This window comes from Falco biarmicus, chromosome Z, assembly GCF_023638135.1.
Source record: "Falco biarmicus isolate bFalBia1 chromosome Z, bFalBia1.pri, whole genome shotgun sequence".
Taxonomy (NCBI): Eukaryota; Metazoa; Chordata; class Aves; order Falconiformes; family Falconidae; genus Falco; species Falco biarmicus.
In genome coordinates, this window is record NC_079311.1 from 17,088,687 (window position 1) to 17,114,199 (window position 25,513).

Sequence of the window (25,513 nt, forward strand, 5' to 3'; positions counted from 1 at the left end):
CCTACCTGCCCCTTTTCAGCAGAGGCACCTGGCCGGGCTGGTGCTTCATGCATTGACGTCCAGGACACACTTATAGCCTGACAGGAGACCTTGAAAGCAGACTGGTGACTTGGGGCTGGGGGGTTTGCAGAAGTTTGGTAGAGCCATCTCTGCCCTGGCCTTGCCACCCCCTTACCCCCTCCAATGTCTTCAGCAATCCCACCAGACCAAGAAAAGCCAAGGTAAGACAGACACAGCAAAACGCAAGGAGCATCATCTAGTGCTCATCTTGCTCCGCATCATCGCTCTCCTGGCCTCAGGAATGCAGAGAAGGCTTGGAAAAACTGAGAGAGACACTCCATTACAAACAGGACAAAGATTTATTTCCATTACAAGTGAAGTAGAAGAGTAAATACAAAAAATCTCCAATACATAATAAAATGTTCTCCTGGGCTGTAACAATCCACCTCTTTCCCAGAGTCAGTGCAGCACCTGACTGTACCAGAACTTGGGCAGAGCAGGAATCAAGAGGCTCTGTCCTCTGAGGAATGAGCACTTTCAAGGCCTTTCTCTCTCCTCCTCTGTGCTTACACTTAAGTGTTTCCTACAGCACTATAACCTAAACCTATTAGACTCTTCTCCCAGAAAAAAAGAGACTAGTTTGAAAATTAAGACTAGCTTTGCTAAAAGGAGGCCCCTCAGATATTTACAATAAAGCTTCCAGAAATCAAAATTTTTCCTTATTCTGGATGGTGCCTGAGAACTACAAGCAAAGTGCCCAGCAAAAATACATTGAGATCCAAATGTTTAACATATCCCCATGGCACATGCATACATTTGAGATCCCACCATCTAATATATCCCCATGGCATATCCCCATATCCTCACGACCGGCCCAACCCCATGGCTCCCCAAGGATGCAACAACCTTGTCCTCCTCTGCCAGTGGTCACGCGTGAGACACAGGGCCAGCACATCCTGCTGCCACAAGGGACAGACCTGCAGTGTTCAGCACACCCTTTGCATCTGAGCCTGCACAACTCAGAGAGGTTGCAATAGCCACAAAACCATGACAGTGCTGGTGGGAAGGGATCTCTGAGTCTCCAGGCCTGCTGCAAGCAGGAGGTTGGAGTATTGCAAACATTAGCACTGGGCAGGTATAGCCTTGTCTATTTTCATCTCAAAAACCCCAAAGGGCGGAGACCCCACACAGACGTATTGTCCCTTGAAGGGTCTGTGTAGCTCTTCACTGAGCACGAAGCTCCTGCCCAGGTTTTCTAGCTGCTTGTGGCTGAAGGTGAAGCAGTTTGTGGCCATGTGCCTTGATGCAAAAGGCTCATCACTGCACCTGCTGCAGAAAGTATACTTTCTAGGTGTGTCTGGTTTACCTAGCTTGTAGGTATAAAAGATCTGGAGAAAAGTAAGAACAAGCATCTAGACTTTATCTGCAAACAATATGCAACTGAACCTACCCAATTTGTGCCTTCTGAGTCATCAAGATCTATCATGGATATCCTCCAGACACTGCGTTTTGCTCCCTGAACTTGCTACCAAAGCTATCTGAGGTCAGGAATAGCTTACACAAGACCTGTATCATCACTGATGACCTTGTTTTTAGACTGAACCTTAGACTAGCACCAGGGTTGGAGGAGAGAAAAAAATCAGGTTGAAGTAATGGGGAACAAGGGCCAGAAGACCTCTAGGCTCAGGAAAATGATCTGATCCACACTGATAACTGCTCTTACAGGAAGAAGGAAGGCATTAGGAGGCAGGACAATTCCTCTCCCAGCTACCCCTAAACCAGAAAGAGGTCTGCATGACTTGCTAGCAAAGGGATGCAGTCCAGTCCTTGCAGCCAATAAAAGCAGAGAGCTAGCAGGCAGCTATCAAAAAACTAAGAGTGAAACCAAGTGTACGGCTTCTTTTCCAGCTGGTGAAGGGAGAAGTTGGGAGAGGATCTGGCGAGACCTGCCCCAGGCTGAGGCAGTCAAGATGCAGAGGCAGGGCTCTGCGCCTGCCAGGATGGAAGCAGTTTCTGGACACACCAGGAGCAGGAAGGACACAGAAAGAGACAACGCTGCTTTTCTGGAGGGAAAGCAGGGAAGGGAAAAAAATCTGATTCACCTGACCACACCAAAGATCCGAATGACACTTACACTTGCCCCCAGTGACAGCAACGAAACCACCCCAGCTCTGTGTGCAGGCAGCAGAGCTTCCTGACATACTACAAAAAGATCTGGATGGACAAGGGGCAGCAGCGCCAGGCCAGCCCCAGCCTCCCAGCCCATGAGGTACCTTGCCCACCACGTGCTGTCCTCACCATTCTGAGAGAGGGATGGGTGCTGTGAATCTAAAACTCATCTCCTACCTCAGAGCCCCATGGAACGCAGGTATACAACTTCTGTCCAGCTACTGCAGAGGGCTTTAGCCTCCTCCACCCAAACTGCACTGTGGGGACATCCAGCCACCTTCCTGCTCCATTCTGTTTTCTTCCTTGCATGTCCCACTTTGAATACCTGGACCTTAGTACCCACCCACAGAAGGCAAGGACCTGCCTCTACACAATTTTCATCCTGCTGAGGACCTCATCTAAAAAATCCTCCATGGACCAGAAGGTACAGGTGTCTTCATGGGATCAGAGCTCTTTGCAGCAGTGCATAGCAGCAGGACACAGGGCAGTAGACAGGAAATGAGACTAGGAAAGTGCTGAATGGATTGAAGGATAAACTCCCCCGTGAGGACAGTCAAGTTGCCCAAAACCACTGTGCCATCTCCATCCTTGGAGTCTGACAGGGCTCAACTAGGTAGGCCTGAGCAGCCTGGTCTGACTCAGAGCTGACCCTGCTTCTAGCACAAAATTGGAACAGAAACTTCCCAAGATCTCTTCCAACCCCAGTTATACTATGATCTGAATCTTTCTGTGGTGAGAGAGACCCTGGTGCACCCTCTCTGCTCTTCCAAAAGCTCCTGCTGAGGCTCTGGCTGCACTTTGCACCTACCTCTCCCCAAGCAAGGCTCCATCACATGGCAGTATCCCTCACCAACCTCCTCAGTCTTGGTAACACTGGCTCCCGCTCCACAAGAAAAAGTAGCTGGATAAGGAGATCTGGACAGCAGCAGGGTTATATCTGCTCCCACTCTGCTCATAGCCCCAGGCAGAGCCCTGATCATCCACCACCTCTCCAGGCCCTGATGGGATCTGTTGGGAGGGATTTCCTTGAGTTTCCCCATGGATCTATTTTCAAGCCTTTGCCTCTCACATCCATTCCTATCAGTTGCCCCCTCTATGTTTTCCTCTAGCCTTTCTTCCATCCTAGGGAAGCTTGAAAGGGGAGCAAACGAAGATGAAAAGGCACTATGTCCTGCCTCTCCAACTTGTTTCAGGATGGAAAGTTTGCCCCCATAAATGCTGATTTCTCTACGCTACAGACAGAGTTGGGCTGACCTTAGGATAAAAGTAATTTAGGTTGTAAGTACCTCCGTAGACCTCTGGACCAGGTGTCCACTCAAAGCAGGTCAAAATTCAACATTGGATCCAACTCCAAAGACAGATCAGGTCACTCAGGCTCTGTTCAATCAAGCCGGGAAGACCTCCAAGGGCAGAGATACTGCTGCCTCGCTGGGTCTCTTTTCCAGCAGCTGAGCGTGGTCACAGTAAAAGTTTTTGTACTTCCGATCCCACCATTCTCTTAATGCCTGCAGCACAGAGCATGAGCCCTGGAGGGATCTGACTTGCTGTGTTTGGCTGCAACCTCAGCATCTAAACCTCCTCCAGCCTGGGCTGCGTTGTTGGTGCAGTAACTGATGTGACAGCCCTGCACATCATGAGGGACACGCCACCACGTTAGTGCCATGCATCCCACTTTTACAGCTTTGGCTGCACGAGGCTGGGGAACGCTTCCTCCTGCCTCCCTCCTCCCCTGCCCCAGCAGATGTTTCGTTCTATACATAAAATTGTCAACAGTGGAGAGACTTAAAAGTGAGATCCTCCCGGGTAGACCTGGGGGCTCAGTTGGTTGTGCCAGGAGGGTGGGAGCCTGGCAGGAAGCTTTGAGCACCTGCCTCAGGAAAGGTGTAAGAGAGGGAAGGGCTGTTTGCCCCATTCAGGCACTTGGGAGCCCCTAGGGCTTCTCCAGTGAGAGCCAAAGGGGCTGGGCAGGCCCCCCTCAGCCGGCTGCGGCGCTCCTCGACGGGCAGCCCGGGCAGGTGGCAGGATGCGGAGGTGCAGCCCAAGGTCCTCCAGCATCTTCCCGGGCGGCCCTGGGTCCAGCTGCGTCGGGCGAGCCCCACAGCCCGGCCTCTCCCGGGCTCCAGTCCGCGCCGTCGGGCCGCCCGGCCTTCTTCCGGGCCGGGTCAGAGCGCCGGGACGAACCTGTCGGGGCCACCGGGGTAGGTGCCGTGCCGCGGGCCGGGCTCGGCGGCGCCCAGCTGCCCTCCGGCGCCGTAGGCGTGCGGCAGCGGCGGGTAGTGCGCGGGGGAGCGGCGGCCGTAGAGCCCGGCGGGGGCGGGCGGCGAGGCGGGCAGCACGATGCGCCCCGACGGCGCGTACAGCTGCCCGGGGCCACCCGGCGCGTAGGGCCCGGGGGCGGTGGGCAGCGGGGCGTAGGCGTGGGGCAGAGCGGTGGCCGCGCAGCCCTGCGCGGGGAAGGCGGCGGCCGTGGCGAAGGCGCAGGAGGCGGCGGCGGCGGCGGGGGCCGGGGGCAGGTCGGCGGCGGGTGGCGGGGCGGGCAGCGGGAAGAGGCGGCAGGGCGCGGCGGGGCGCTCGGCGAGGAAGGCCGGGTAGGTGGAGAGGTCGCTGCGCTTGAAGCGCTTCCTGCGGCGGAGGAAGGAGCCGCTCTCGAACATGTCGCGGGCGTGGGGGTCCAGCATCCAGTAGTTGCCCTTGCCGGGACGGCCGGGCTCCCGCGGCACCTTGACGAAGCAGTCGTTGAGGGTGAGGTTGTGGCGGATGCTGTTCTGCCACTTGCGGGGGCTGTCGCGGTAGAAGGGGAAACGCTCGGTGATGAAGCGGTAGATGCCGCCCAGCGTCAGCCGCCGCTCGGGCGCTTGCCCGATGGCCATGGCGATGAGGGCGATGTAGCTGTAGGGCGGCTTGCCCCGCTCCGCCGGACGCTTGCGCCGCCGCCGCCCGCCCCGCGTCCCCGCCGCCGCCGCCGCCTCTTCCCCCGGCGGCGCCGCGTCCGTCTTCAGCGGCGGGGGCGGCGGCGGGGGGCCCGGCGGCAGCCGGCTCTCGGCGGTCATGCGGCCGTCGGGGCGGCCCCCAGCCGGGCCGAGCCGAGGAGGCGCAGCGCCGCTCCGCCGCGGCTTTTATGCGGCGGTGTCCAGCGGCTCCGCGCCCGGGCGGCCGGCACTCCCCCTGCAACGCCCCGCAGCCCGGGAGGCGCGGGCAGGGCCGGGCGTGCCGCCGCCGCCGCCGCGGTCAGGGGCAGCGCCCAGCCCCGGCAACCCCCCCTCTCCTCCCGCCACCCCCCCCGTGGTCCCCATCCCCAGCGCCGTCGGGACGCCGCCATCCCGCCGCCGTCGGGAGCGCACAGCGCCGGGAGAGCGGCGGGCACCGGGCGGAGCGAGGGCGTCTGCGGGGTCCCGGTGCGGGCGTCTGGGCACGGCTCGGCAGCTTTGGGGCCGCTTGGGCTGGCGGCCAGCGGGTGCGGGCGGTGTGGGGCCGCCGCTGTCGCAGGGGAGGCTGCTGCCGGTCCGCGGCGCGGAGCAGTCGGCTCTTGGCGGTGTCGCACCTGGAGCCCCATGCTCCTGCCCGGTAGAAACGAATGAAACGTGCAAAAACCCTCGGTGACTGATCGGCGTGGGGAGTGATGGTGAGTGCGGGCTCAGGCAGTGGGATTTGTGTGCGGAGCCGCTCGGTGAAATGCATGCAGACTGGGGCCCTCACCTCCGGTCCCCAGCAGCAGTTCGGCACAGAGCTGGGCTGCTGTGCCCCTGGTTTAACCATGATCTGACTCTTTTGTCCCTGATCCTTGTGTCGCAGGACCTCCAGGTGCATGATGCTTCCTCCCAACCAGAAAGAACACCAGGCTCTCCACAGGCTGCCGTTGGGACATCCTTACCTGCCAGCACCCTCCTGCTTGCTCGGATACTTGGGGCTGAGGGTCAGACCCTGGGGCTGAGGGTCAGACCGCAGGTCTGCGGGTCAGAACAAGTGCCATGAGTGCATCCTGGTGAGGAACATGTGCCCAGGACTTGTACCCCTGTGGCACCCACCTGCAGGGCTGGGGGCAGCGCAGCCTCCTCGCCTGCTGGCATGGTGATCCTTGGAAGCCAGAGGACAAAGTGGATGGCAGGAGGTGCTAGAAGTGGGATTGAAAGGGTCAGTGTGCGCGGGTGTGCAGAGAGGGATGTGTGGGCATGGCAGGCTGATCGTGCACAGGTACATGGGTGTGCAAGGGCACTGGGGCTGAGAGTTTGTGCGCAGGTTTGCGGGTGTGAACTGACATGCAAGTGTGTGTACAAACATGTGCTGGTGCGTACAGGTGTGTGTGGCTGGACCCAAGGCGTGAGTGTCCAAAGGTGTGTGGAATGGATATGGGCAGATGTGTGCAGAGGAGTGGGTGTGCAGGGAGGTGGATATGCTTAGGTGCGCAGGTACTGTGCATGGCTGTGCAGCTGATCCTGCCCGTGTCTTGGTGCCTCCTGCCAGTTCTCCCAGAACTCAGGTAACCAGTGCACTGCTGAGTCTTATCTCTGTGGGAAAAGCTTTCCCAAAGCCCTCTTGGCCATCGCACAAATGATGTTTAAGGGAGCGAGGGGAGGTGGGAGATGTTCATCCTAGTGAAACAGAGCTGCTTTGGAGGTTTCCAGCAAAGTTGTTTCTCTGCTTGGAGAAAAATCTATGTGTGTGAGGATCCATGCGCGTGCAGCAAAGAAACCCCAGCCCTAATGTCTAGCTAAATAAGGGTATCCCAGAGTCTTTGGCCACCTGCTTATTTGTGCAGTTTTCCAGTGATCTGGGAATGAACTGTGGAGCTAGCAGAACAAACTGTGAAGTGGCTCTCTCTGAGGACCCATGTGTGTGGTCCCAGTAGCTGGATTGCAGATGTGTGGCCGTATTTCAAATCTCAAGCTGCAGAGTTTGTGCTGAAAGAAAAATCAGCCTCCCATACTGACACCTGTGTTCTTGAAGTACACAAAACACTAGGGTAGTATTACCCCAGAGGAACTAAGAAACTCACTCCTTCAGCGCCAAAGGAGAGCACTGAAGCTGCCACGCCTGCAGTGCTTTGCCGTCTGGCTCACGGGAAGCTGTAGCTGGGGTTGAATTTTCTTACCAGATTTTCCAAAAGGCAGTGTGGTACTTCAGTCACCTATGGGGCTGCGTGTCTCTCTGCGCCATGCCAATTTTGTGCCTCCAGAGGGCAAAATCAGATCACACTTCACTTTGCACTTGTAGAGGACAGGGAATGAAAGAGATGTGTGCTGAGGTGGGATGGTGTGGCTGAACAGCTGCTTTTGCCATCCCTGCTCATGATGAAAATCCTTTTCCAAGAAGGCACTTTCCTTGGCAGAGCCCAGCAAGTAAGCAGAGTGAAATGGATACCCAAACAGCATGTGCTGGCTGTTGTCCCTTCTCCTTCCCTCATCATGCAGGTTAAACTGTAGTGGCAGTATTTGTGAGTGGAGAGGGACTTGTATAGTGTGGTGGCCTGGAGACTATCCTCAATCTGTCATTATCATCAGCCTATTTAAAAACATGTTCAACTCTCCATGCTAGGAGCAGGTGTACATCCCATTTTAAGCACTGGTGTCTCTTTTGAGTACCAGTTCCTGTGGGGAGGCAACTGTGGGGAACATGGAACTCTGCTCACCCAGGTGGATCTTAGACTGCAGATTTCCGTCTGTAAATCAAAGCGGTGCTTGTTGCTGGAGCAGAAAAGTTGGTGCTTTTCATGCTCGTGAATATTTTGTTTTCTGTTTTGTTTCAGCTGTGTTGGAGGAGGCACAAAGGTAAGTAAAATGGAAAATGTTATGCATTGATTAAAAGTTTTGAGTTCTAATGCAATAGAAAATGTATGATATCTTCAGGAGTATTAGCCATACAAAAGCTATAGCTTGGACTTTCTTTTGGTCCTGGGACAAAGTTTAGCATCAGCACTTTTCTGTCTAAATTTCCTAAATCTAAATCTCACATCCTACCTACACTGAGATATGCGGCCTTCAACTGGGCAAAGTCCTCCTTGATTTTGAGACTAGGCAGTGCAGAGTATACCCTGCACAAGGGCATCTTGCCTTGGCCTCTCAGGACTGGAGTCTGTTAGTACTAGTAGGTGCCAGGGAATTACCTCAGCCAAAATTCCATGTACTTGGAGCTCCTAGAACAATTTCCAGCCATGGAAAAAACCCAGTCCTTTAGGCTTCATTCCCCACTCAGTTGCTCCTGTATTACAAGCCACACTGTTGAGATCCCTCAGGAGTAAACTACTGGGAAGCCCTGCTCTCTGTTAGCCCTGTTACCTGAGTGGCTTCTCCCACCTCAACCAAACCAGAGGGAACTGGACATTAAATGTGTGGACAGCCCTTTCAGGTGCAGTGCACTCATAGTTTTGGTTCCACCATCAGAGTTCCTCTCTTCTTTGAAGGGAGGAAACATTTTGTTTTGCCTGTGAGTCCCAGGAACAGCAGAGCTGTATTTAATGTGCTCCAAGTCAAGGGTCCAGCAGTGCCAAAATCCCAGATTGGATTGGCTGCACACAGATGAAGTGAGAGCACATACCCTCTGGCACAGCCAGCATCCCAAGCTCAGTTGCATCTGTGATGGGACAGAAAGTTTGCGTTTTTATTGGCTCTGTGTTTGGTGCAAGGAGTCTCCTTCTCTGGAGACATTCAAAACTCGCCTGGACGTGATTCTGTGGCGCCTGCTCTAGGTGACACTGCTTTAGCAGGGGGTGATGTTCAGAGGTCCCTTCCAACCCTGACCATTCTGTGATTCTGCAATTTTGCTGCTGAATTGTGGAGAGCATCACAGCCAGATGCTTCATGACACTTTGTGACAAAGGAGCCCTACTTGCAGCTCATGATTAAGATCTGAGAGGGAACCACAAGCCTGAGTCTTTTGGAGCAAGACAGGTGATGGGGCATCCTTCATTCACTTCCAGAGCATGTGTCTGCAAAGAAGTGTGAAGTGTCTGAAGTCAATGAGCTTTAGGTATCTTGCACCTGGCTGGAGTTAGTGGGAGATAAACACTTTATACCCAGAGTGTGGTATGGGGACCAAGATGAAACCTCTGAGGGAGAACTGATGTGCAGCTGTCATATGGAGTCCAGTTGCATGGCAGAAGAGGGACTGGAAAGCAACAGACTAGTGGGATGTGTCCACTGCATATTTGCATTAGATGTTCACATGTCTTGTGTTGTGGGAGCGAGGTTTCACTCTGCATCAGTGGCCTGGCTGTTTATCATCTGTCCTGTTTTTCCAAATTAATACTGCTGCTCATCCCCTGGTTGAGTTTTCTACGGGAACTTGGGACTGCAGGGAAAAGGAATTGCTTGCTGAGAGCATCACATGGATATAGCCAGGCTCATGAGGAAGGCTTGAGTTACCTGTTGTAGTTACTCTTCTGTAGAAAAACCCACAATCCGTGATGATTTTAAAACAGGCCATTTCTCAGGGCTGTGTGAGAGAAAATTTGTCTGGGGCAAGAGGCGTGGGGAGCCTCCATCTCCATCCAGCATGGTTCCACCTGAGCTGGTCAGGAAGGCAGCAAGAGGGGCCACCCAGCATGCTTGTCTGAAAGCCCAGCAGCTCCCCTGGCTCATGGAAGGCCAGCAGGCTCTGCAGAGGGTGTGCTGTGGTAGGTGAAGGTGCACATGAGCAGGGCAGGGCAGGCTCTTTTTTAGAGCAGAGCATCACCCTTGGGACCCCCTGCCCCACTGCAGGGGATTCGGTGTGAGTGCCATGGCAGAGGGTTGGCACAGAGCAAGGGTGATGCCCAGCAAAGAAAGAGTGCTGGTGGTGCACTGGGGCAGGATCCCTGTGCATTGGTGCCAGCTGGGAAGCGACTGGCAGAGGTGGAGCTGGGGAGAGGTGTGCATGAGGCTTAGCGTGGGCCAGGAATGACTCTTGTGGTGAATTAGGCACACTCCGTACTGGGTTTCATGAGAAGGAGCACGACTTCTCATGCAAACCTAGGTCTGTGCCAGCACTGCCTAAACAGTAGGTTAAACAAGAAACTTTCCTGTGCAAACTGGCAACAAGAGACTCATTTCGCTAAGGTACGGAGCCACAGACTGAAGCAGTTTGGAACACTATGTGTGACATAGGCAGCAAGGAGCAGACACCTTCTTGGTGGAAGCGCAGTGGGTCCAGCCTGAGCTGGGTGGGCCATGACACATTCATCCTCCTGCCAAAGCAGTTTTGAGAGCTGGTTTGCAAGAGAATGAGCTGCCCATTCTTGCCTTTGCACCACCAAGAAATCACTGGGAGTTGAGCACATCTGTCAGATGCTGTAAAGAGAGGGAGCTGACTCTTTCTGAGAACATGCAAAGAAGATCAGGCTCTCTTCTATAAGCTGAAAATCACTTGCTATGCTTTTTTTTCTGCAGGTGTTGTGAGGTTTGCATGGCTCTTGCTCCCCTGAAGCCTGTGCATTTCAGCACCTCATGAAAATCTTCCGGATGGGTATCTTTGAATAGCCATCAGGCTCTGTTGGCATGGAAATAAGTTCTTTCTGTTTTGCCTATCAAATGGCCTATTTGGCCAGTCATTCAACAGTTTTGAGAGGTTTAATCCCCTCTAAGGGTCGCCTATTGGCATTCACACTCCCCGTAGCAAGGTTCGAGGTTCGCCTTTCCCCTCTGAGTCCTCCCTGTGCCTTGAAGCCTCCCATGGTCACTGCAGGCAGCTGTGTGCATGGCATGGTGTCAGTCAGCTTTGGGTATAGTTACCTCTATTTGTGTCCCAGTGTGACAGCAGAGTAAGGCTGTTGCAGGAGGCAGGGAAGCCAGCCAGCCAAAATAATTCTGCCTATGGGGCCACCGTCATTAGCGTTGCTCATGCCACTAACTTTGGTAGAAAAGGTGAAGACCAAGCATGTAGGACAGTGGTGGCTCAGATCTTGTGGGGTGAACATTTACTCTATGTTTGCCTGCTGGGACCTGTCTGCTCTGCTGGGTCACAGTTGGCATCACTGTCATCTGATGGGAGCTCCTGCAAGGGGCCCACAGGAACAGAAAGACCCTGAGGCATGTGGAAGGGAAGGGTGACTTGTCATCTGAAGCCAAGTTTTGCTTGCTGGAGTGCTAGTTCATCCCTCTCTGCAGCTAGTGGTAATATCTGATGCTTGATAGAAAACGATGGGACGCAGCAGTTTAGAGAGAATTGTTTATTGCTTGCTTTGGAAGCTGGGAATTTTATTTAAGAATAATTATTTAAGTTAATTAATTGCCTTATGTGAACAAAATATCTTTGTAAATCTCCTGCTTTTACTTCAGTAAGTTACTTGGAAAGAAATGTTTATTTTCTTTTTCCTTTGTGGCATACAGAACCACATTGCCCTGGACATGGGCTTTTTCCAAAAGTAGCTCCCAGTTGCAGCTGAGGAGCCTCATTGGGCTCTTTCCTGGCCTTGGGCACACCAGCTGGATGCCCACAGTGGGGAGTGCACATCAAGTCCTGACTGAGGCAAGGAAAATTGTTCTTGAAGTGGCACGTGTGCATGCACTGGTGTGTGCATGTGTGTGCCTGTGCAATACATAAAGCACCACTGAACAGTAAATTGCACCTTTGGGTGCTGTGGGGTGAATTGTGAGTACCACTGCCATCAGTGCATTCAGCTGTCAGATAGACACTGATGAGGGGCTGGTAAGACCCAGTGCTCCGAACTGCTGTAATTCTGTGCTGGAGGGATGTAAATAGCCTTTATTTAGCAAACAAAATGTTAGGTGGGGGTAGTTTGAGTTTATTGGCACTGGCAGACAAAATCTGAATACTTTTACAAAGAGCTCCTGTTTTTTTCCCTGGGCCTTTTTGTCCTCATTGCCACTCTCTGACCCTTTAGCAATCACCATGGTAATTACCAAGTAATGCCCTATTCACAAGTACCTAAAGAAATTTACTGGAGTTTTGTTTGAGCCTGTAGCAAAATGTCTAGCCCCAGATGAGGAAACATGTTATTTCTCAAATGCAAAACTTGGACTAGATGATCTTTAGAGGTCCCTTCCAGCTCAAACCATTCTATGACTCTGTAAGACTGTGAAGGCTATGAGTAGCTGGAGTCCTGCTGAAGTTAACAAACTTGCGGAGGTTTACACTAGATGAGGATCTGTGCAACGTTTGCCTGAGGCTGTACATGTTTCTAAAAGTGTGTAGGTCATGGTAATCTGGATAGAAAGAAATGTTTTTAAGTTTCATGCTGCTGTTCAAAATGTATGCTGTATTGTGTGTATTTCCAGGGACAGCATAAAGTTTCAGAAATCTCTCTTGATTTTGGACAGTCTGGACTTAATTGTTCTGTGCCACTGGGCAGGTTTTGCAGAGGGGCGGTGTAATCTCTGTCCTTGGGGCTTTTTAAAACTTGGCTGGTTGTGGCCCTAAGCAAGCTGATCTAACTTGGGGCATAACCCTGCTTTGAGCTTTTGCTGGACCAGAAACATTGTCATTTCTGCAGTGCTCTGTTACTGTGGGAGAAACATGATTTCCGGGAGTTTTGTCAAGTCAGCTCAAAGTGCTGTCAATGATACAGGAAAATGACCCATGGACAGAAGCAAAATGACTTCTCAAAATGCCAGGTGCTTGGATCTTACTTCTCCCAGCTGGCTCTGATAGTTTTGCCTATGCAGTTTTGGTCTTCACATGCAAATCACGTATTTGCCAGCATGCTGGACCATTATCAGAAAACAGATTTTCCAGAAACTATTTAAATAGTCACCTCCAGAATCATGTTTTGGACAGGGAAAGAGAATGGGAGTGGCATCATTCTGAAGCCTTTGAGTTTCCCTCCTCTTTGTTCTGCTGCAAGACAGTGCAGTTTTTGCTGTGTGGGAGTGTGCTGGTTTTGTCTGCGGTGGAGTTAATTTTCTTCACCGCAGATAGCATGGGGCCATGTTTTGAATTGGTGCTGGAAACAGCGCTGATAACACAGGGATGTCTTTGTTGCTGCTGAGAAACGCTTACACAGAGCCAAGGGCTTTCCTGCTTCTCCCCCCACCCCGCCAGCGAGGAGGCCGGGGGGGCACAAGGCGCTGGGAGGGGACACAGCCGGGACAGCTGACCCCAGCTGACCCAGGGGATGTGCCAGGCCACATGGCGTCATGGTCGGCCTATAAAGCTGGGGGAAGGAGGAAGGGGTGGGACATTTGGAGTTACAGCATTTGTTTTCCCAACTGTTACACGTGATGGAGCCCTGCTTCCTGGCATGGCTGAACGCCTGCCTGCCGCTGGGAAGCAGTGAATGGATTGCTTGCTCTGCTTTCCTTGAGTGCGCGGCTTTTGCTTTGCCTATTAAACTGTCTTTATCGCAACCCACGAGTTTTCTCACTTTTACTCTTCTGACTCTCTTGCCCATCCCACCAGGGAGGAGCAGTGAGTGGCTGTGTGGGGCTGAGCTGCCAGCAGGAGTGTAACCATGACAGTCCTTTTTGCTGCCCAATGTGGAGCTCAAAGAGCTCGAGATAACAGATTTGATTGGGATGTGCTAGATCGAATCTATAGCTGTTATTGCTGTTTAGTTATTAATCGGGAGGCTCCCCCCTTGCCACGGGGATTGCTTGCCTTGCTGTATATTAGAGTCTAGTGCTTGTTAGTGGCTGCTTCTTGCTTTTGCTGCTTGCTGTGCTGCTGCACTGCTTATCATCTCGCTGTGCTGTGCCCGGAACATTCTGATAACAGCAGCAGCCACGCGCCGGGGCTGGCAGATGGCCAGGGCATCACTGCTGCTGCTGTGCCACTGTGCTGGACAGGCTGGGACTCCAGTGTGAACTCGAGTTGAAGGGACTGTGGCCTGTGGATGAATCCACGTGGGAGCAGGACACCCCAAAGTGTCTGTGGCGGTGGATGAGTCCATGCCAGAGCAGGTACATCTCCAAGCATCTGTGGCCATGGTTACGTCTGTGCCACAGCAGGTTTACCTCTGAAGGAATTGCAGCCCAAGGACAAGCCCATGCTGGAGAAGGTACATCTCAAAGCATCTGTGGCTGTGGATAAGTCCATGCTGCAGCAGGTAGACTTTGAGGCATCAGTGGTTATGCATGAGGTCATGCTGGAGAACCTCAAAGCATGTGGCCATGGACAATCAATCCCACCACAGAGCAGGTACAGACCTGGAGGGACTGCAGCCAGGGGTAAGGCCACACTGGAGCAGGTCTATCTCTGAAGGCCTTGTGGCCCCAGGATAAGGCCATGGTAGCACAGGTGCACCTCAAAGCGACTGTGGCTGTGGATGAGTCTATGCCACGGCAGGTGTACCCCCGAGGAGACTGTGGCACATAGGTACGGCTCCACTTGGAGCAGGCACAACCCTAAGGGTCTGCAGCCTGTGGGTAAGCGCAAGCCGGAGCAGGGGCAAGGGCAGGAGTTCATTGCAATGTTAAAGCCTATAACCTGGCCCAAAGGGACCAGGGTGGAGACTGTAATGGAAATATCTGTAAATTGTTGTAACCTGGAATTTGAGTTGTGTGTTACAGGAATTTCTATGGCAGGAACCACCTGAACCGGTGGAGAACAAGCCTTACAAGAAGCAGTGCAAGTGCAGCAGTGACCTGATCCGAGCTGGCTTTGGTGCCCAGTAACTCCACACAACACAGCACCCCTCCTGTCCTGCATGACCACCATAGCAGACCGAGCCCAAAGTCATGGACTAAAGGAACCATTTTGTGGCTGATTATGTACATTTTATAGACATTTCACAGAGGTGGTCCATAGACTAAGGGAATGAGATCTGTGTATTATATCAAAGGATGGGAAGGGTGGTGGTGGGTAATGAGGATGTATGGCATAGTGTGGGACTTGATGTAAATGGTATGGAATAAGGAGTGGAGAATGTGTGGGTTTTGGCTGGGTTAGAGTTAATTTTCTTCATAGTAGCTAGTATGGAGCTATGTTTTGGATTTGTGCTGGAACAGTGCCGATAACTCAGGGATGTCTTTGTTGCTGCAGAGCAGCGCTTACGCAGAGCCAAGGGCTTTCCCGCTTCTCCCCCCACCCCGCCAGCGAGGAGGCCGGGGGGGCACAAGGTGCTGGGAGGGGACACAGCCGGGACAGCTGACCCCAGCTGACCCAGGGGATGTGCCAGGCCACATGGCGTCATGCTCAGCTTGTAACAGTTACACATGATGTAGCCCGGCTTCCCTGGGGATGGCTGAACACCTGCCTGCCGCTGGGAAGCAGTGAATGAATTCCTTGCTCTGCTTTGCTTGCGTGAGTGGCTTTTGCTTTACCTATCAAACTGTTCTTGTCTCAACCTACAAGTTTTCTCACTTTTACCCTTCCAATTCTCTTCCCATCCCACAGTGGGGGGAGCGAGTGAGTGGCTGTGTGGGCCTCAGTGGCCAGCTGGGGTTAAACCATGACAGAGATTGGTTTTATTACTTTAAAAAATAAAGAACTAGGGAAAGGTGGAAAATGAAATATGAAAATACAAACAAAAAAAAAAAGTGTTTTTTCCTGTAACAAGTGTTTATTTAGATGTGAACTTAAGAAAAGGTTTGTAGGGCAGGGACAGGTTGAGATCTGCTTCCAGCAAGTTGCAGAGCAGAATACTCTGTGGCCTGATCCATGTGCTAAACACATGAGGCATGGGACTGACACCAGCAGTCAGCAGAGAGAGTGGGTCTCCAGAAGGTACCTCCACTCCAAGGCAGGAGGCCCACAGGTGGGCTCAACCCAGCCCCCCAATACTCAGACAGCAGAAGCCAGCGCAGTGCACCCCATGGGCAGCACATGGTGCCCCTGATCCTTCTTGGAGGTCCTTGCAGGTGATCCTCAGGACCCCATGTCCAGGGTGAGGAGCAAGCCAACATCCCTATGTGCACCCCAGCAGAGGGGGGATGACACACAGGAGCGGGGCATTGGCGCACCCCTGTCGCTGCGGCTGCCAGCCTGTGGCTGTCAGCAACACTGAGCGCTGCAGGGGGCTCGGTTACCCTGGCGAGATGGGGTGGTCCTTGCTGGTTCAGTGTAAATAGCTGAGCACTGGAGGTAATTTCTTTCAGTCACTTGTTACACAGGTTTATTGAATGGGGAGTGTCGATTTTTTGTCTTCAGAACTAGTCTGGGCAGCACTGACAGAGGGGTTGAAAAATAAGAGCTAATCCTGCAGGAATGACTCATTCTGGCATAAGATTTGCGGATCGGGATGAGAAGTTCAGGTAAAACAAAGGGAAACAGGGGCCATAGTAAAACTCTGTGGTTTGGAGCACGACAGTTTAACTGCTATGGAGTCAAGTTGGAAACCCCCTCCCAACAAATTGCTGTACTCAAAACCTTGGCAATGTCTAAAGCAAGTCAATATTCAAGCACACTTGTTCCAGAAACAGAAGCTCTTTCCCATGGGAGCTGCAGATTGGATTGCTAATTACCATGAGACTGGAAAACAATTATTATTATTATTATTTTTAATTAAACACAAATAAAACAATGGCTGTCCCTTTAAAGTTTAACTTTGAAATATTTTCTGCATTTTTTAGCAGGGGTTACACTGGCCAAGTCCAATCAGAACAGCTCTGGAGTTTTGACAAAGGTTTAAGGTTATTTGCAACCAGATTTCTCTAGCAAGGACAACATAGTAGTTGTGGTGAAAGCACAAGTCCAGCCTAAATATCTGGGCTGGGGAAAGGGTGGTTGGATTTCTTGAAGCTATAGTAGACTTAGAAATAAATCATTTTTCTCTGCATCCTTTGGCAAGTCTTTTAACTACTTTAGCTTGCTTTCTTCACCTGAAATCTTTGCAGACACATCCAACTGGTCGCAGAGCAGTAGTTCATGAGAAGTCTCCTCCAGACTGTGGATTAAAGAAGGTAATTTTTCCATTATTGCTTAAAACATTTCATCTTGTGAGATAAAGGTGTTGCTGTGGTAACAGCAAAAAGCAAAAGCATCATGGAGTCAAAGAAAAGAAGACACTTTACTATCCCAGCCTTTCCCACAGCTGTTTATTGACAGAGATATGGCAACTGCAGAAAAGTTGTTTTCAGATGAGGTAATCACTTAAGAAAGATATGCTGTGAGACATAAAACACTAAGAAGTTTTAAAGGAAGTTATTTGCAAAATGGCCAGAACATGAAAATTGCTGCAGCCTTTCAGTAGATGCGGGTCCCACTCTGCAAGCCAGGAGGGGAGAAAGCCAGTGGGTCTTTATGGATGAGCTAAGACCTGGTAGATATCTTGGTTCTTGCACCCAGCAGGATGAAATGCTGGAGTCCCTGTGCCAGACTGAGGCTCAGAGCTTACTTGTCCTCCTGCCTGATGGAGGCAGATCATGCTGCAGGATGGAGTCCCGGCAGCAGGACTTTGGCAGAGGCAATTGGTGATCTGCTGCTCTTTAGGCTTCCCTGTGGGCAGGTTTGAGCTGCAGAAGGGTCTCTGGCAGCAACAAATGGAACCAGGCTTGCTGGAGCTGTAAGGCTGCCCAGCACTTGGTGGGGACTGTCTCAGGTCCCCCATGGGGCTCAGGCCAGGTGAGGCTGGGCGTGGGCTGCAGCTGCAGCCTCCAACCCCGCTGGAACAGGTAGGGCTGTGATGCATGTAGGCACGTTCCCCTGTGGATTAGCCCTGCAAGGAGTGTGGTGCTGGAGGAATGTCCTCCCGCTGCAACCTGAAACAGTCTGCTGCAGCCTGAAAAACAGGGTGGGTCAAGGCAGCTCCAGCAGCGCCGTGATTCCTTGGTCCTCGGTCAGGGCTCTGTCGTGGGGGATGCTCACTGGGTGTCCAGACTCGGGGGGATCTGACCAGAGTGGTGGCCTGGTATGCTGTGTAGCTGGGCTGGAAGGAGCATCTCCCAAGAATGAGGGACCCTGGGTGGGGGCACTTCTGGCAGGCTTGGAGTTGTCTCCCAGTATGCTCTGCGATGTCCGTGGCTCCAAGGCTCACTCACCACCACTACAGAGAGAGCTGGATGGCTGGTTTTGGGGAAATGGATCTTCATTTCAACACCCTGGGACATGAGGGTCCTCTCCCCTCCCTTTTATGTTCAGCTGCTTGGCACAGCTGTCATTATAGATGCTGACTTAGCTCTGGAGCCACCAACGCCCTCATCAGTGTAGCATCAAGAGGTGTGTGCTGCTGCGTGCCCTTTCTTACAACACCGCTTGGGCAAAGAGGCTCATTGCTGTGATCTTTGGCTCACATTGCTGTTTCAAGGCCAGCTAGCAAGTCCAAAATAAAACTTAGTCAATGTCTGATGCTCATCCCAACTCTTCCATCAGAGTTCAGCCTTGCCCCATGGTGCTCACTCAGGGGACTGACCACAGCTGGCTTTATGATCCCAAACCTTCACCTAGCCCCCTTCACAAGCAAGGTGCTGTGCAGCTTGCATTGCAGTCAGATGGTGCTGCCTCACCTCTCTACTGAGTGACGGGTGTTTCTGCACTGCATGAACCTCCAGGGCCGTGGCTGGGTGTGGAGGGAAGTGTACCTCGTGGGGCTGCAGCGCACAAAACTGTTTTCTGATGAGCTCACGGTGGGGTCAGCGCCAGAATGAGGGCAAATGGAGCGTAAAGAGGGTTTGCACCCACACGCTGGCCAGATGCAACCTGTATTTGGTAACTGGGATTTAGGTCCTAATCAAATTCCTGCCAGATTATTGCTCAATCTCCTTGCAGGGGCAGCAGCCATGTGGGGTAGGTGAAGGTATTTAACCTGGTCCAGCTACCAGACAATATCTTCTTGGGCAGCAGCTGCTTTGGGGTTTGCTCCTGCACCCTGTCTGGAGGGGCTGCCAGACCCCACTGCTATGACTGGGGATCCTTTCCCCTTACGGGCAGTTCAGCAGGCCCATTCCTGGCAGCACCCAGCTTTGTAGGGGGTTAACCTGGCAGATGATAGCTTGTCTCACTGTGTAAAGCAGAGATGTAGGAGCTAGTCCAGTATTAAGTATGCTGGGGGCCTGAGGCTCAGAGCTTGCTTGTCCTCCTGCTTGATGGAGCTAGATGAGATCTGTCTTAGCTACCCAGCTCCTGTCTGGGCAGCTAAACAGCAAGGCAGAATCCCAGCTAATATTCTGAAGACCCTGTGAGATGGAAGGCTGCACAGCTGGCTTATGGTCTGGCTGAAACCATCTCCAGCTGTTTGTTCACTACAAAGACCTGGGGGCCGGTGAGCCTGCAGAGCTGTTCAGAAGGAGGTGGGAAAGGGAGGAAGGAGGCTCTGAAGGCACTGCAGAAAAGCCACAGTAGACCCAGTGAATGTGAATGCCTTTTCAATCATGGATTGATAGGAGGAACAGAGTGTGGTCCTCTTCCCCTCCCTGTAACACAGGACAACAGCTGTTGCCTGAATTTGGAGCACTCACTATCACAGGTGGCTCTGGGACCTGCTGGTGACAGGACTGGCTGGGGTGAAGTGCCCCCTGAAGTCCCTGGCCTCCAAGCCTGCCAAGCACTACTGAAGAGGAACGGAGGCTGGCTCATACTGATGTGCAGAGCAAAGCCTGGTAGGGCTGGGGGCATGGCCATGAAGAGGCTGAAGCAAGGGACCACAATGGTCCACAGGTGTGTGAACTTACCTCAGCCAGATCTTTTCTCAGCATTGCTCTTTCACTCTGCCCTTGTTCCTTCACCATTAGGAAATGGTTCTGCATCAAAAGCATGGTGTCACCTTCCCTTCTTCATCCTACCTTCCCTCTCCCATGAACCAACAGAACAGCAATGACTATAGGGTTGGGATGAATGGTTTTCCATCTCCTGCATCTTACGCCCCAGGGAGCCTCAAACCTGTGCATTTTAATCCCAGACCCTCAGCTGATTCCAGGCATTATCCTGGGCACATATTCCCTCTGTTCAGCTCCAGTTTCCTCTCTGTGAACCAGGGATAATGGTATTGCATGTCCTTTCCCAGCAAGGCCTGGCACATTTGGCAGGTACTGGGTAGGAATCATTTGAATCCAAACCTCAGCACTGACTCATTACCACTCAGGTGCTTAAAATGTTCCCGTGCAGCAAACTTTTCTCCCAGAACCTTTCCCAGCCTGCTAGGCACTGAGCAGAGATGGCACAGTGCCAGAGCAAGACACTGTGCCTTTCCTAAATGATGCCTGAGGTTCTTCTCCATTTTTTCGGTTTTCATCATACTCCATTTCTTTGATTTTTTTTAATTTGTTTGTTTTGGAAGCTAGAGACCTTTCAGGAGGGGTCACTTAGGGAGAGAGGCAGCAGAAAGACAGTTCTTTTGATTTTTATTCAAAGTCAGAGTAGGAGGTTTGGTGCACAGATATATGAAAGGTCTTGGGATCTAAGTCTGCTGCCCAAACACCTCTCTTGGCCCAGTGATGGAGGCACCTGAAGCTCATAGTCAAGTCACTTCTTCTGAGCCGTATCTGTACTACTATGCAGGGCAGTTCTTGGGCAAATGGAGAGCAAGTTACTAGTGCTTGCAGAACTGGAGCTGAGCTGGGAAAGACTTCTGCTCCCAGTGCTCATAACAAGTTCACTGGGGGTGCCTGGCAGCTGCACCACCCAGGCCTCCCACCCCAAGCCTGCAGGGACAAGGACAGCAAGACACTTGGTCTTCCAGGGCTCCTGGCCCCGTGCGTGGACTGTAGGTAGGTCAGCTGGTAGGTCCTGTGGTCCCTGGGGTCCGAGTGAACCCAGGGACAGGGAGGTGTCCAGATTAGCAGCAGCACCAGGAAATACACACCCCTGTGTGCAAGGATAAGCCCAGCAACATGTTCAGATTCTTGGCACCGAGCAGGCGTCTGGGAGAGCAGCTAGCACTGCTCTGCGCACCCACTGACCGCAGTGGCACTGATGCCAGGTGCCAAGTCCCTTAGCCGGCTGGAGGGGTACAAGAATGATTCGCCTGGATTTGCCAGAGTCCTCTTCCTGACTGGTGCAAGGGTCCACCACAGAGGAGCAAGAGCCAGGGCATCCCATGGCAGGCTGTGCTAGACACTGCTCTGGGTTTGCAGCAGCTCCAGTCGCCAGCTGAAATAGTACAGAACTCTGGAGAGGGTCAGCTGGCAGTCATATTGCCCCTGCCAGAGGGGTCCGTTGTGCCTGTCCTGCTCCGAGGACTTCTGGAGTGCTGTTACATGAAAGAGCCAGTGCATAAAATATGTAAACACTCCTCTGAGCAGGGGCACAAATGTTGCTGACCCTTGTTCCCTCTTTCTGGCCCATTGATCTTTAAACAGCTTATCCTTGGTGGAAGGGGCTCAGGCACCTCCTCCACCCCATGCCCTCCCACTCACAGAACAGCATGTAGCCTGGAGGAGCCGGAATTGCTCTGTAGAGGGGGAGGGGTGACCCCTCGGGGTCTCCCTCAGGCAGAGAAGGGGTCAGCATGGGGACCCCAGCTTGCTGAGTGCTGGGCTTGGGAGGGAGAGTGCTCTGCACTCAGAATGCACAGCGAGGTGCCCTTATGACAGGGGTGTGTGTCGTTTCTGCGTGGCAGGGCACCCATTTCCAAGGCAGATGTGATCCCGGTACTGCCCATTGCCTGGCAGGAGCTGGGTCCGCACACCTCTGCTCACACCAAGAAGGGCCAAAGGTCCAGCACGCACATCAAGCACAATGTGACCTAGCAGCTCGAGGAAAAAAGGCCTGTTTTGGGGTCTGGGCTGGACCCTGGCAGGGGAACATATTCACAGATCAATGCCCAAGCCTCCTCGCTGTGTTTATGCTCCATTACCAGCAGGCTGCTGAGTAACTTCTGGGTAACAAGAAACAATATTCCCCAAATGTAGCCCTGCAGTGATTCATCAGAGGAACCCTTATCTTCATCTTTCAAAAGCTTTAGCCATTTTAATGAAGAAACAACTTCCTGCTGGCTGGACAGGCAATTACCCAACACAAACTGCAGATACTCAGAGAAGAGCCTGTGATCCATTAGTGGGCTAAGGGCTACTACTCTTCAGCCCGAGAGCCAGCATAATTCTAGGTGGGAACATCCGCAAAAGGGTCAGCTGTTAGAGGCATTTAAGTGCCTTTACACTGGTATCTAGAGACCTGCTGGGAAGCTGAACCCTATGGAAGACCTCCAGTGACCTTTTTCACAAGTCTTGGGGGTAGGTTTCTAAATCACTAAGGCATGTCTGAAGGCTTTGCTCTCTGTTTTCTCCATCACTGGGCTTTCACACAATTGCATCCTTGTCACACATTTGTCAAAGAGAAAGGGGGAGATGAAGAAAGAAATTTCAATAGTCTCAGGGTTTTGCTTACAGCTGTGTTAATGCTGAATAGCATGCGGAGGTGGAAGGGATATCCTGAACAATGTCTGGTCTCCGGACAGAATCTGTTTCCCATGACAGTGCCTTTCTGAAGCAGGAATGCCAGCATGAAGCAAAACTTGTTAAAGCAGTAAAAGAAGAGGTCTCTATTGTGTCCTGCGTGACAGAATAATCCTCCCTCAAGAACAGACTGCTGTCATTTTCCCTCCCGTCTGTGAATTTTGGCTTCAGTCAACTTCGTGATTTTCACAAAGTATAAAATTAAAGTCCTAACCCTTAAAAGCAACCCAGCCAACCTTGCAGGATCTTTCTGCAGGCATGTCCACAGCTGCAGATGTAGTTTTCCTATACAGACTCTAAAATGTCTGACTGCATCAAGCTGAAATAGGGTTCCCTGTTAGGAGATACACTTGAGAAAAAGAAACAACCATTTCTCACATCTCCATCTGTTCCACTGGCTAAACATCATTGTCCTTTTTCAAAGATTTATTCACAGGTTATCATTCTCTTCCTAATTTCTCTTTAAAGCTTTCCTTTCTGAAACCTCTGTGAAAACCCGCAGACAACAATTTAGACCTGTCAGGCAATCAATGCTGTCTTGCTGCTGTCTCTCTTTCTCCAACGCCTTGTGCCCTGTACTTGTTCCACCTTTTTCTTCTGTATTTGAACCCTGGACAGAGGTGCCTCAGCTCACAGCTCAAACTCTCAAGTGTTGTATTAGTAATTAATTACAAGCTTCATCAGTATTGTCAACTTCTCTATACATGAGCTGAACATACCAAATAAAAGTGAAACAAGGCCTTCCCTTAGCAGTAAAACAGGGCTGTTCCTTTTCTCCATTTCCATTCAAAAAGCTACTGACAGGTATGTCCCTTCCACTTACCTTTTTTTTGTAGGCACATAACTCCAACAATACTCAGAAGCAGCCCTGGGAGGGTTCGCCTGTGAGTGCAGCAGTTGAAGCTCAGCATGGACACCATTCAGAGCTTCTCCTTCCCACTCAGAAGCAGACTCTGAATGCAGTTTTTGAAGTTCCTTTGAGCTCTGAGGAACCCCAGAGCTGCTGGCTGCAGGCTCTTCATGAGCACTGGTAGCAGGACCGGGTCAGCCGGAGCACTGGATAGCACTGGGCAAAGCAGAGTCCCAACCAAAGTGATGCCAAAGCATGCCTTGATGCCACAGTCAGACAGGCAATCTCAGGGCCAAGGCACAGAGTGGTTCAGACAACAGGCTGTCACTGCCACAGCTGAGGGGTACCAACAAACTCTGCAAAGGCAAGGCACTGAGCATCCCACTGACACTTTGAGGTTAGCAGAAAGTTGTGCCACAGGCCTCAGATGGTTACCTCCCACGTAAATCTTCCTGTGAGTTGGTAACATAATATCTTAACAGGGCCAGCAAGCAGCTGTGTGAATGCTCTGTCTGCATATTTGTGTTCTTTTGACTCAAAATACGGTATTTTCCCAGTGGCAGATGATGCTTTGGTACCAGTGGAAGCAGGCATGGCAGGTTTTCTTCATACAGTTCGGCAGTTCACTCCTTGTCTACAGTGCCAGGTTCACCCTTGGCATGGCTCCTGTCCTTAGCAGGTTGGTCTCTCCTCCAGGTTCATGGGTGTTGTTTCCCTCTCCTGCTGCAACCATCATCAGCCGTGTGTCAGCCATTGCTGTGACTGCCTGAAGAAAACCAGTTGTAGGTAACAGGCTTTCTCCGAGCACACCCACCAGGATTCATATGGGCTCTGGGCAAACCCCATTCGTTGTGTTTTGGCTGGAAAAAAGATGAAATACTTGCTGCCTCTGCTGGCTATCAGCAGAGTAGTAAGCAGTAAGTTGCTATTTATAATGTGACTGTGATTCTGCCATTAAATCAAAACCAGTTTATTTTTTCTGGGGATGGAGAAAATGAGTCTGGTACTGCTCTCAAACTGTCTTCTCTGGGGCGGAGCATGTCTCCAGGTCCCCAACCACAAAGGAAAGGACATACATAGGGGAGGCCCATCTGGTGGGATCCATGCTCTCAGCTCAACAGACTGCATAAAGGACCCCAAACCAGGGATTTTTAACTTCACCACGGTGAAGAGGGTGTCAAAGACAGCCCTGGGACCTGGCCAGGCTCATGTGCAGTCCCTACCCAGGGACCACTGGGTAGGTGGGTGCTTCTGGTGTCCTCATGTTCCTGCCTTGTGAGATCAGGTGGGGGGTCTGGTGAAGTAGCCTGGCAAATGCAAAGGGAAGCTTCCATGTCGAACACCAATGCCAGTGCTGGTGGGACCTTTGCTTTGCTGGTAAATGCTATCCAGATTTGGCTCTGGCACTGGAGGCTTAAGTGAGTTGTTACCGCGTTTGCACACAAGCAATAGAATTCCTCATAACTTTCAAAGCTACACGTCTCCAAATCTGATGACAGCTCTTCACTGTTTAGTCAGGGTTTTCTTGCATTTCTGAGACAGAAGTCTGTCAGTGAGGAATCAGACCATGGATGACTTGGTTACTAGTTCATCAGTAATGTAAATATGCAGCCTTAAGATTCAGATTGCCTCTTTCTGGAAGATCTGCTCTAGCTGTAGTGGGTGGATTTGGTAAAGGTAATACTGTTCTGCAGTCAAAGCCTGTCTATGTAGTTTCATATATAAAGATGCTGCTATACCAACCATTTTGCTGTGCACAGGAGCACCATGATGGCAGACAAGGAGGGTCAGCACCGTGGCTGGAGTTTCCAGATGCATACTTTAGCCAGTAAGGGTGTGCTTTGGTGACAAACTAAATTATTTCTTGAATTTGATCCAGACTGACAAATAGCTTTAATTGAAAAGAGGGAAGTAAAAGCTCCTAAGAGCGGAAACAACGTGTTTTGACATTTTCCAGGAGAACTCCTTTGCTTTCTTGTTTCATGAGGAGCTTTGTATTTGAAACTCACTCTGAACTTTCTTTTCTTTTTTCTTTTCTTTTTTCTTTTTTTTTTTTTTTTTTTTTTTTCTAAATTACTGATAACACTCTAAAAGGAAGAAAGAGGGAGGTTTCCCTCTGGTCCAGGTGAAATGGAATGAATGCTCTGGCTCATCTGCTGCCACACATGATCAGAAACTTGCTCTCCCTGGGCATTTTGCATGCTGTGAACAAGTCTTCACAGGGAGGACAGAGCTCAGGAGCAGCAGGGTGATGGGCACACCAACTCTCAGACAGGGTCTTGTAGAGATCTTTCCTTAA

The 25,513-nt window shown here is 51.6% G+C and overlaps 1 protein-coding gene across 1 annotated transcript; it reads right to left on the reverse strand.

Annotated features, from left to right (window-relative positions):
- Window positions 1-346: 346 nt before the first annotated feature.
- Window positions 347-6,102, reverse strand: FOXE1 (forkhead box E1). Its single transcript, XM_056325370.1, has one exon. The coding sequence runs from the start codon at window positions 5,217-5,219 to the stop codon at window positions 4,332-4,334; it is 888 nt and encodes a 295-aa protein (XP_056181345.1). The 5' UTR covers window positions 5,220-6,102; the 3' UTR covers window positions 347-4,331.
- Between the last annotated feature and the right edge of the window lie 19,411 nt (window positions 6,103-25,513).

Excerpts from the sequence above, each read along its gene's own strand:
- FOXE1 (XM_056325370.1), bottom strand. The coding sequence starts at position 5,219 with ATGACCGCCGAGAGCCGGCTGCCGCCGGGCCCCCCGCCGCCGCCCCCG.